Here is a 12,691-nt window from a genome sequence, read left to right on the forward strand (position 1 = left end):
CAGGATGAGATGTATATGGGAGGGAGAAAAAGAAACAAGATAATATTGTTCAGTCACACTTACATTTATTTAACAAGAATAAGAAGGAACAAAAACATCTGAAAATTTACAGAAAAGGATATTAAAAAATCCAGTAAACATAAGCCATTACATACTGAAGATGAAGGCTGATGAAAAACTCTGAGGTAAAACAATCAAATTCAAACTGTTGCTGCTGATGTTAAGTGAAGCACAACAAAGCTGCCCGCCTCAGAGTCAGAGTCTGTAACAATATGGGATGTACATGATGAAATTATGAAACACTGGTGTTTAAATGCTGTACAGTTGCGTGTCTATGAGTCTCTAAGGTATTTGTATAACTGATGAAAGTCTACATAGTGCCATTGTATTATGATTATATATGAAGAGAACAATTCCAAGATGATGACAGAAAAACAAACTGAGGGAAGTTATAATCTTTTGTCTCTTGACTTTGTAAATGACAGAACAATAGGTGCTATTGTCAGTCTTGGATCCATGCCATTTAAAAAAATGAGCCGGAGTTATGATAGAGCTCTTGGAAAGCAAGTCATTATGGTGTCTTTGCATCTGTGCGCACACCATTGTTTTTGTGTCTGTAATTGTGAGTCTATGTTAGCAACGCTTTCTCACTGCCGTCCTCTAGATCATTCCTCTCCCAGCCCTGTCGAATGCGGGTGAGGATGCGGTCGACACAGGGCAGAAGGAGCACCAACTTCAGCACCAGCAACACAGAGGGCACCACCAGACCGAGCAAGTAGGCTGGAGGTGTGTGCCATTTATAGTAAGAGGGGCGAAGGAACTTGTCCCAACCATACAGGTAGGTGTGAAAGGTACAGAAGAACACTGTCAGGTATCCCAGCTTGGACTGGAAGAGAGAAAGAAAACTTTCATTCACAGAATCACACAGCAGCTCAGTTGCCACAACAAAATATTGGCATTGTATACTGGATATGTTGCAATAGTACATTTCATATGTATCATATCCAACGTTTGCAGGGCTGCCCACTGAAAATCATAGATTCTAGTCAAGCTGTTGCTTTTTTTGTTAGGGTTTGTTTTTTGTTAGTGTTTTTCTTGGGACCTTTTGATACCCAGTTTTAACTGCAGAGTGAATGTGTGAGTGAGTGATTGTCAGTTGTGGCACCCAAAGTGGGTAATTTAAACCAAAATATGATCTTTTCTTAACTTTATACCAGTGCTTTCTTTGCTTTGACATAACCAACATTGTAAAAACATAAGGAAATATAAAGTTTCAACATAATAACATACAGCTTTTGCTTATTCATGGTTTACAGAAATAAACAATGCCAACAATTATTCTTGTGGTTGCACATAAAGTTGGACAAATAAACACAAAACTAATTATGAGACAAGCTTTTAACCTACATGTGTGCACACAATCCAACACACTCATCTACTTTGTGTGCTACAAATGTACATAGATATAAACCAACTGCTGTTGATAGGGAAAGTGCATACACACGCACACTTGCACATTTCCTGGCATGTAGATCCATGCCATACACATGAACTAAACCAAAAGATGGTGGCAAAGAATAATATATGCCCCCCGAACTACATTTGATGAATAACTTAACATTTAAAGCACTGCTCTAATTTGGTCTGGAGTAAAGGGGAGGGATGTGGAATTAGAAAATGAGCTTGACATGACCCAGTTACATTTATAAATGAGTTTGGTCCCTGTGGTGAGGCCGATTTCATTTTCGATTGGTCAAAGTGGGAGAAAAGGTAAGCATTTGTGTTTCCTCTTCCTGAGTAAAAACAATCATTGCAAGATTTAGCAAGGAAAGGGTGGAAATATCACCAACATGCTTTCAACAGATTATTTCCAACAGGAAATTGGAAACAGCTATCTGGCGCACATCACTGTTTCCCATCTGGGGATGAAGCACAGAATCGTCCTCATTAGTCATAACTTGAAACTTAGCTAATGGAAATGATGTGAATATCATTGCAAATAGTTTTTCTGCCACTATTAACATACTTTAAAGGTCCAGTGGCTTCTCTGTAAATTTCCACACTAACTGAACTTCAGCGGCCTGGAGCATAAACAGGTGCAATATTGTATTGGCATTACACAGAACACTTCATAATGCACTTTAAAATACCTCCAGCGGGCACATTGTGAGTGGATACCAACTGAGCCTATTTAATATTGTGAGCATGTATTCCTGTGTTAACTGAATCATCAATCTGGTTGTCATTTGCAGCTTTTCAAGGCCACTGTGTAGAGGTGAGATAATCAGTTGTACCAAATTATATTTCCCAATGAGCTTGTTTGTATTCATTTTATCAGAAGCTGGCTCATGAAATATTATCGCAATGGCTGTAAAATGGGCTTGTCTGCCATTCAATTTCATTTTTCGTGGGCTAAGAGTGCCAAATCTGTTGCATCAAAAGGTGCGAAGGCATTCATTTTGTTAAAGAGTGTAACATTTAAGTGCAAATCTAAGTGGAGAGTGCATACACGTGTACCTTCCTGATTTGTGGGCTGACCAAGTTTCTAAAAATGGGATTACAATACAAACAATCCTTTATATTTTTAGTTTTCCAGGAAATGAATTCAATCTGTTAAACACACATGGGCACAATTGCCAACATGTGCTTACAGGACCTCTGTGTAAGATTTAGGGGGATTTATTGGAGTCTAGCGGTGAGTATTGCAGATTGCATCCAGCTGAGACTTCTCCTGGTTAGAATTCCTTCAGTGCTTGTTTGCCAGGAGTTTTTTATTAAGAGCCGAATTATCTGCAAGGGTCTCTTCCTCTACAAAACAAACAGACCAGGTGGTAAGAACTGGTAAAAATACTGAATAAAGTGGTTTCTCTAATGCTGTTTGCCATGTTGGTCACAGCTGCTAACCTAGCACCTGCAAATCCGTGTTCACCTTTTTTCTACGGTAATTTAGGGTTCAGATGTTCTTGATGATTTTACAGGGAGCCAAATTATTTGCATATGTCTATTCTTCTTCAAAACAACAGACTAGAGGATTTCAGATTAAAAAATCTGTTTTGCTGACATTGCTCATTGCAGACAGGCTTCTAACTATGGTGACAGACACAAAAACACAAAATCACAAGTTTCAAATAGCTGTTCATTGTACTACAGTGTTTTGAACTTTGTCATTTGGTTTAATTTTTCAGCCTCAAAGGTTGCCACTTGGGTGATCTTGATAAACAAGGACCCACGCCCTGTCCAGATATAAATAAATCATTTAAAGGTGACAAAAACACAACAATTCTTATTTTCAGGTGATTATACACGAAGTAAACAATCTCATTATATACCATTTTTACCAAAATATCCCCCTAAATCCTACATGCTGGGCCTTTAGGGAAAAGCTGTTGGACATAGAGCTTGGGAGACCAAAGAGCCAGCACGAGTAAAAACTGAAATTTAAAAAAATTCCACATTCCTCCAGTTGTGACCGCCAGTGTAAACAGGATGCAGGGAGTCAGCCACATTTTGATGGGCTGCACAGCAGCCTGCCCAACCCAAAAAGAGTTCTGTTTTCCATATCCATTGAGTGTCGCTGTGAATGTGCTCATACACTGAAGCTCACACACTTTAACACATCCAGATGCCCACATGTCATAAGACTCAGACAAACATTACAGTACCTGTATGAAGCTGAACTCTCTCCAGCTGAGAGCATTACTGACGGAGGGGAGAGAGGTTATTCCCAATAGGAGATAAAGGCCAAATCCCAGAATTCCCATTGAATAGTAAGAGTCTGTACGCCAGGCAATGGTGTTGTCCATCACTGCTGTTTGGTTTTCCTTGGCCTAAAAGTGACAGTAAACAAGAAGGAGAGTTGTTTATAAACTGTTTCATAATCACGCAAAATTGTCTGATTTATAGTTGTTTGTGAATGAACAAGTACTTTAAATGCAAACAGGAAGCTTTACATTTATCAAACACACTTATTTCTGGATGTTTTTTTTTTTACCTGCAAGACGGTACTAGCGGCAATCTTGAACCTCACATAATATCTGGTGAAGAAAATGAAGTATTTAGAGAAAAAAACTTAAGGTCTAATCATTGTCACATACGTTATCTAAGGTGGCAGTTACCTGAACTAAAAAAATATATTCAAAAGACTGTCAGTGTTATTATAATAACACAATTCAGGGTTTAGTAACACATTCATTTATTTGTAGTGACATTCCATGATTAAAACATCTGCCAACACAAATTCATTTTCTATTTTTGGAGCTGGACCCTTCATTTAAGGTTTTATTAAAATGCATTGCATGTCTCGGAGCACAGAGCAGACTCTGAACACAGATGGAGCAGTGTAACGTCAGGCACATTGAAAGTTAAATGTATCTATTCATTCTGCATCTAAAAGTTCGCATTCACTTGCAGCAACTGCTTCTCTCATTCATCGATCTAATCTGATCAGATCAGCTCTGAATGAATCGACAGATCAATTACCCATCCCATGAGTTACAAACTGCTGCTGAGGAAAAAAAAGAACTCATGAGGGTTCCCCCTGTGCTGCATTCACGGACCCTCAAAAACTTCCCTGTTTAGAGAGGGAACACAGAATGATACAAAAAGACATATACATTTAAAAGAATTAAAACATAACAAGGTTTGTTGTTGTTTCACCCAAAAAAAAACTTGGCTACGTACTTCAAGAAATTGATCATCTTTCCTGTGTGACATGAATTTTCTTTCTTTCTTTCTTTCAGTAGTTCTTGTCAAACTTAATTTCTCTCCACTGTTCATAATCCTAAAGCTTAAAATGAAGTTACACATTTTTAGCTGTTAGAAATCATGCCTTATCTTTTTATACTGTACTTTTCTACAAGAGAAGTTCCTTTAGGTATATTTAGGTGCTTCTAAGAAACTGAAAGGCCATTCTTTGGATTTTCTAGTTATATATATGCTGTTAATCTCTGAGAGAAGTGGCAGTTATTGTGATATACAATTACCTTACTATGTTTGTATTGTTAGCATTAGTCAACACTCAGTTGCCCTGTTATTAGGTATGCCTGACTAAAAGTGTTGCTGTTAAATACATCAGCCCTATAACCCCATTGATATCACTGAGGACAGACTAAATATTAAATACTTCCTGGCATAACGTCAGCAGCAGCACAAACTACCGCATCCAAAATTAACATAAAGTACAATTAATTATTTAGTGAGAGTAGGAGTTAAATGCAAGGCTGTCATTATATTAGTTTTAGTTGGGTGTTATTGATCAACTGGCAACAAATTTTAGTCAAAATTACAGTTTTGCATACTTCGGTCAAAGCTGCCATTATTTGTTTTGATTGAAATGGATGAAAGAAGAATGAAAGAGTAAAACGATGTGTAAACCTGGTACATACCTTATAGGAATGATGAGAGTGTAGAGCACATGTAGAACAGCAAAGCCAAGTGCTACCAGTCCCAGCTGTTTCCTGCACAGCATCCAGCGATCCAACCAGTCAGGGAAGCGCCTGAAACAAACTTTGACTTATAGTTTACAATATTTAAGATATACTGCGGACACTACATGTCAGTCTATTTTGTTTACTGACTTGTATTTGGTTCCTCTGTAGAGCTGAAGGAAGGCAGCTATGACACCAGGCACGTAACACAGAGATAACATGATGAGAGACACAATGGGAAACACCTGAGATAAGGGGGATAAACACAGAGGTGGTTACTGTGATGCTCCAAAGTCAAAAAAGTTACTTTCAAAGAGGAATTAATGCTTAATTATGCTGCACAGGCTTTACCTTGTTGGCCATGGACACCATGATTCTAAAGGAGATGTCTTTCCCCTGGTCAACATATGCATAGACAACATCTCTAAGGACCACATAGACGAAGAAGACGGCGGTGAGGCCAATGGCCACACGTAGTGGAAGTCTCCACTCTGGGAAAAGCTGTAAGGGAAAGTCCTCCAGCTCTTTGGCTGCACACAGAGAGCCTCTATCCAGGACAGCGAAGCCCAGTTTGGTGGCCACCTCTGTCACTGCCTGCTTTGCTTCAGCACTGTTTCCACACAGGTACACCTGGAGTATGAAAAGATCCATAGTTTTTAAAGCACAAGAAATGCCTCATGTGAGGAGTATATGTCTTCATTATTTCATATTTATACGTTAATGTTTATGCATTTGTGCAGGCAATGATGAAAGGGTAGTTTTACTTCAGAGGATTGTGCATAAGCACCTGGAGATGCTGTGGATTCCTTTATGAAATGCTAATTTTAGCTGAAGAAAGCAGGTGAAAACTAACAACAGTGCTCAGTCAACACCTGTGATGTTGCTGATTGTGCACCAAATATACCACATCCCAATATTTAAACCTACAACCCCCACAACATACACACACACACACACACACACACAACCACACTCTGTGTGGTTTTATCATCCTCTGGGATTGTGCAACCAGATCAAAATGAAACAGAAAAACCCACATATGCTACAGCTTTGCAGTACAGAGCAAGAGAGCAAAGCATGTGATGGAGAGCTTAGATCTAAGAGAGACTGTGGAGTTAATTGATTCAAGGATACATCAGAGATGGCATTCACAGCAAAGACACGAGGCTGACTCCTCAGATTTGGCTTCTTTAACTGGATTTGGTTTGATCAAAACTTCAAAATGAGTTAATAATATAGTTTGGACTGAAATGCTTTCCTTTCTGAGAGAGACTATTATTTTTAACTTGTTGGTCAGCACCCCACTGTGTGAACACATCAGAGAAAAGTAAAATGCTTGTAGTCCTGCAGGAGGAGAGGAATTTGACAAGCAGTTCCTGAATAGTTTAATTCTAAAATGAGATATTTCACAATTTGAAAAAAAGCATTCCTAAATAGCAGAAGAAAAACAAATAAATGGAGTACTTTTTTTTTTGTTTTAGTGTCAAATACACTTTTTCCACCCAAAAATAGTGATTCGATTGGAAACAGAATGTCACAAACACTTAGTGTACCTGTCTACTGGCATCTGATGGTCCATTCTGCAGGGCCCAGGCAGACAAGGTGTTAAAAGCCTTCACCACATGAGCTCCAGGGATCAGCCTGGACAACAAACAACAAACTCTGTTTTGCTTCATGTTCCATCAGTCGTTGATTCGAACCACATGATCCATGAGAGCTCCTAACATTTTTGTTAATTACATTATTGCCTCATTTCCTCTTACCTCTGCAGATACTCAGCATTGGCCTCTGGGTATAGATTCTTCTTGAGGTTGTTGCTGACGTCCACCAGCACCTTCCGATCAATGAAATCAGCAGAGTGGATGAAAAGTTAGAAATGAACCAAGTGTGATGTTACACAAAGGCATCTCACTGCACAACAAGGTACCTTCCCCCTGAGTTGAGGTGCAAGTGTCTCCAGGAAGTCGTAGTGTTCTCTGTGAATACAAATAAAGACCAGACTGGCTGACTGGGCTGCTGCCTCGTGGTTTAATGCCTGCACAACACACACAAATACTATTGTCAAGCATAGCCATTACACGTGGCAACATGTCCATTTTAACAGGCTTATCCTGTTCAATAATGGCTGACTTGCTAAACACAAATTGCACAAAAGTTGATAACTGCAACATATGCAGACACTCATAAACACACACATTATCAGTGACATTGTTTAGCTTAGTCAACTTTCAAAGCCTGATAACAACTTTCCTTTCTTCCCAGCACTATCTTTGCTCTTTCAACATAGTTATTTGTGTTGGCTCAGGACCATCATGCAACGCACGTTCTGAAGTATCAGCTGACAATTACAACAACAACAATCCTCAGATTAACAGGAAAAGAAAGTTGAAATCCAGAGTGTGAGAAGGCATCATCTGACGCATTGTACCTGAGCTCCCTGAGGCAATGGTCCACAGCTGTGAGGTCTGCGGCTGCCGTATACCACCCTGTAGCCACACTGGAGCAGACGCTGGCCCAGAGAGCGCCCTAAGTCCCCCGTCCCAAAGATACACAACAGCTCCTGTTCAGGGGCAGCTGCGGTGCCCAGAGGACACAGCGACACGCTCTCTGGCTTCACCTCCCTTGACACGCTGCTCAGTCTGTCAGCCGACATGGCCACAGCCTGACACAAACAGTGATGATATCTCCTGTGGTTCTGACAGAACAAAACACTCCACCAGCTTCTCTGTCAAAATGTGTAATGTGTCCAGATTCAAGGCAGATGTAACAAAATAATAGTCTTCAAAGTAACAGCTCTGCTGGGTGCTTCTGGAAAAAGTGTCGACAAATCAGCTGTCTGCCCCTCAAGCCCATGTGTCTGCTCTTCTAACTCATTACTCTTCAGACTGACAAGTTTTTCAGGCTTGAGTCAGATTTTGTATTGGCCCATCCCTTCCATGACTCTGGGTGATGTCTAAACTGGGAAACTCCATGGAAAAAGATGGGAGGTGTGTTGCTGCTGGCAGGAGTGTTGGGGAGTTTCTTTGCACAAACTCTGTGTTTGTCTGTGTATGTTTGTGTAATGCCAGGAAATATTGTGGCATGGTTTCAAATATGCCCTCTTCTGGGAAATCAGCACATCATCTGTGGCAGATTATGCAATACCGGAGAACAAAATTTACAGTTTAGCAAAATCCTGAGTTTTTTCTGGTTCTACCAAATTGCTTCACACATTAAGAAACACATACAGAGGAAGGCAATAAGTGAAAGTCCCAATCAACTGGAGGACATAAAGGAAATACTGAAGAAACATAACAGGCTCTCTCTGACTGGCACAATGTGAGACAGATTTTAAACTGTAGTTTATTTAATGTCAGTGATTTAAAGGCCATTATGTGAGGTTTAGGCATTTACACAGACTGAAACCAAAGAGATGAAAACAAAATGAATTCTTAAAACAGTTAAAAGTCAGGATCTGATTGCTTGCGCTCTGGTATTGCACTTTGTAGCGAGCACCAGCATTGACCAAAACAGTAACAAACATGAGACTGACAGTGATTGACCTTCATCATGTCAGGGCTGGAAAATCTGAATCATAATTTTTCCAGGCACAATGTCACATACTTTGAATTTTCTGGGAAAGTTTGTCCTGAGTCCTCAATTCAGACATTGGTCCAGATTCTGCTAGAAGCAGAGAGTCAGGAAAAGTCTCAATTTTTAAGTTACCTAACATCCTGTTCACCCACTGGAAATAAAGAAAAATTAATACTACAAAAAAAACCCCAAAAAACAAAAAACAACTTCATACAAAACCAAGTGCTGCTCAAAAATGTGTTCAACTGACAGTGCTAATATCACAACTGTGAAACATGTACACTGGACTTTCTAAAAACAAACTATTTGGACAGATTCTGGGTCACAGTGTGCAAACACAATGTGGAGGAATGCTCCCAACCCCCGCCTGTCTTGCCCTGCATAACCTCCATTATATGAGAAATTTCACATGCCCCACCAAGTGCATAATTACTTTGACATGTGTGCAAAACAAATAACCCACACTTTTATTAGCAGGAGGTTATTTGCCATGCACTTAGAGTGAAAGAACCCAATCCTTATAATCAGCCACTGATATGGTGGTCAGTGGAGGCACTCGCTGATTCATGCAAGCATGTAAACCCACCAATTACAGTCTAATCTTGTGTTGGCCCTATGAGTAATTAATGTTCTTAGCCTGGTGACTTAAGCTGGCCTCTGAGTGCAGCCCTCCTTATTTTCCCAGAGGTCCAGAATAACTCCAGTGTTCAGGGTTGAGGTGAACCGCGGGCCTAGTGACCTGTCCTACACTGTAATTACTCCCTCTGCGCTGCTGCTTCACTAAGTAGCCAGTGTGTGTTTGTGTTTGTGTGAGTGTGTATGTGGGGGGGTGTCTGCATGTGATACGAATATAATGGTATTTTACGAGCACGCGCACAAACACATACACAAGATAATGTAATGAAATTTGTCGCTGATCTGGTTTCTCAGGCAGTAATTAGCCTGAGACCTTAACAGCAATTAATCTGCTGTTTGGTAAACAATTACTTACTGACTCTTCCTCCTACAAGATTGTAAAGCTTTAAGTAAAGTGCTGCTCATGAGCTTGGGAGAACAGGCTTGTTAAACAAAGAAAAATCACTAGTTTTTGCATCAGTAAGAAGAAACACAAACAAACGAATATTGTATAGAGAAAGTGTTAAAGTTTAGATTGAATTCAGCAGGTCAGTGCTGAAACGCTGTGGTGTGGGATTTTATGTTTTTCCCACATTAAGTGGTCAGTTATGACTGACCAAGAGTTTCTTGCCCTCTGAAGCCTAGCTCAAAGATCAACCAGTATCAGCCCCGGCACTAAAGAACAACGCTCGACCTCAGTGAGCTGGAGTCAAGTACTAGTGAGCAACAAAACCAAACAATCTGGGCTCCAACAGTGTGGGTGGTTCTCTGATGATCAAAACAAAACTGATCGGAAGCAGCAATCACATATCAAATGTCATGTCTGGAAAAAGGCACTCACAGGCAAGGGTGATGATTGAACCGTCCAGTATTTCCAGGCTATACAGCCATTACCATGATTGGCTTTACACTGTGCACTGATTGTCTAAGCAAAATACAGTGTGCATTAAAGCCACAAGTCTGTGCTAATGAATTTTGGTGAATGGAACGAGGCTCAGTAACATCCTGCTTTCTAGATCAGTGTGCTATATAATCAAAATGATTTATTTTTGAATGCAGCACATTTTGTTTGGTAAAGTGTTGGGTTGTGTGTGCTGTTTTTCAAGCAGCTCTAGCAAATGTATAATTGTGACCATGGTGGAATATAGACCTCAGAGAGCTGCAGAGAAGGAAGGAAGAGGTGACGTAGGTTTTCTACAGCGATGAGGTTACTAGAGCAGATGCTCTCCAGGTAATGGATTATCAGATACATGAATAACTATAGCAATTATTCAGTGGAGAGCATGGTCGGGGGGATGAATTATTAATAATCTACAGTGGAAAGATTTGTTGCAGAGTGTGATTTGATGTCAAAAAGAAAGAGGGGATGGCATAGAGAGGGGGTGCGTGTGTGAGAAGTCCTGCTAGAGAATGGTTGCACAGTAGTCAAGGGGTTTGGTGCGTAGAGGGGGCAGAGGTAGCTAGATCTGAGGTGTGACCAAGCCAAGGAGCTGCTGTGCCGCAGGGCAAAAGAGGAGAGTGAATAACACCCTGGTCTGAGGCAGGATGTTTGGTACATTGACTTTTCCCTCTTCTCACTTCACCTCCTCCACACGACACATCTGCTGTTTGTGTCTACCTTGAGGCACAGAGTGTCCTCATTTGAGGCCCCTTAGCTATCCTTTTGAGGTTATGTTTTGGGTTTGCAGGCCGTGACCTGACACAGCCAGAAAGGCCACACCTAAAAACAGCTTTTCTTAAGGCAGAAACATCAGAGGGTCTGGCTGAAAAACAACCCACATATACTCATCATTTGCTCAGAAAATTGCTAAGCTGTCAAAGCCCTTTTTTTTGTCGGGCGTTTAAATGAGTAACAGAAGAAAATAAAGTCCAGCTGGCTGGTTGGCAGCAGATGATATCCTTAGTGAAACTTATCTTGGCTTTGGACAGAGTCAGGAACTGTGTTGCAAGCTGTGCTTTTCCCTCTCTCTTTCTTTTTCTTTCTGTCGCTCTCTCTCTGGTCTATCATTGTGATCGTTGCAGAGATTTACAGTGAAATCTCCCTACTGACCCCTGCTGCACTGGTGCTCAATGAGTGGCCTGTAAAGTTAATGGGTCAGATCCAATCTTTCCTTGTAACACACTTCACTCCACGCACACAAACACACACACACACACACACACACACACACACACACACACACACACACACACACACACACACGCACATAACCTCACTTTCTTTCTTTCTCAGGTGCACACACACATCTTCCTGTCTCTCTTTCTGTTTCTTACAATTCAGAGCAGCATCAGGACATGGTCTCAGCTTTATGGGGGCTCTAATCACAGTGGCTATAAAACCTGACTGAATGAGCATGCAGGGGCTCACTAGTAACACTGATGTATGCAATATTAGTTGTTCTGATACTAATGCTCTTATTGGAAATGCATCCAATACTGCCAAAAATGCTGGAATGTGAATTGGTGAGTTTGAAAGTCTATGCACCGATCTGATGCCACTTAATTTATAAATATACTTTAAAGTAGTTTCACACCTGAATAAAATGCCAGCTTTCCCCAAGTTTTCAATTCTTCTTCACCGGTATAAAACAGTGGCCAAAACGGCAAGTTGCACTGTGCAGCCAAGAAGGGTCTAGATGCAGTGTTACCATGGATGGATTAAGAGAACTGGACAAAGTATTGGATAAAGCAAGTTGTGGTGCATGGAACCAAAGTGGTTCAAAAATACGCAGATAATCAGCACTGCCTTCACCATGGATTTATACTGGATGCCTATTCATTCCAATGGAGCAACTCGCATGGCACATATGCCCACATTTTTTTTCTAGCTTCCTGGTTTACTTCCGTGGTACTCAAGTCCACACTGTAGTGATTCTCCAATTGGCCCTGCCCATGAATTCTTCACATCGGATGACATCACATGTTGCTAATCGCTTTCATGAAAAAAAATCCTAACAGAAAGAGTCATAATTGACTTGTTTGTAGTTTGAGGTGTCTTGTCAACAGTTTTGCAGATGTGTCAGTGGTAGTTCTTCTACCTTCTACCTTCCTTCTACCTTCTATCAGCAAAATGCTTT

The 12,691-nt window shown here is 40.6% G+C and overlaps 1 protein-coding gene across 1 annotated transcript; it reads right to left on the reverse strand.

Moving 5' to 3' along the window:
• Positions 1–45: 45 nt before the first annotated feature.
• Positions 46–8,321, reverse strand: LOC121945110 (metalloreductase STEAP4-like). The gene is made up of 10 exons (XM_042489134.2): positions 7,855–8,321; positions 7,354–7,461; positions 7,190–7,260; positions 6,980–7,067; positions 5,778–6,056; positions 5,577–5,671; positions 5,385–5,495; positions 3,992–4,034; positions 3,663–3,827; positions 46–886 (listed from the first exon to the last, which is right to left on the reverse strand). Exons 1-10 carry the CDS (start codon positions 8,077–8,079, stop codon positions 629–631), a joined length of 1,443 nt encoding a protein of 480 aa, XP_042345068.1. The 5' UTR covers positions 8,080–8,321; the 3' UTR covers positions 46–628.
• Positions 8,322–12,691: the final 4,370 nt, after the last annotated feature.

The sequence above is a fragment of the Plectropomus leopardus genome, chromosome 11 (genome assembly GCF_026936395.1).
Source record: "Plectropomus leopardus strain MGB_pleo_1.0 chromosome 11, ASM2693639v1, whole genome shotgun sequence".
NCBI lineage: Eukaryota > Metazoa > Chordata > Actinopteri > Perciformes > Serranidae > Plectropomus > Plectropomus leopardus.

Coding starts and splice junctions, on each gene's coding strand:
- LOC121945110 (XM_042489134.2), bottom strand. CDS start 8,079: ATGTCGGCTGACAGACTGAGCAGCGTGTCAAGGGAGGTGAAGCCAGAG. Junction 7,068..7,189: donor AATGCTGAGTATCTGCAGAG/GTAAGAGGAAAT, acceptor TTTGTTGTCCAG/GCTGATCCCTGGAGCTCATG. Junction 5,496..5,576: donor TACAGAGGAACCAAATACAA/GTCAGTAAACAA, acceptor AGTTTGTTTCAG/GCGCTTCCCTGACTGGTTGG.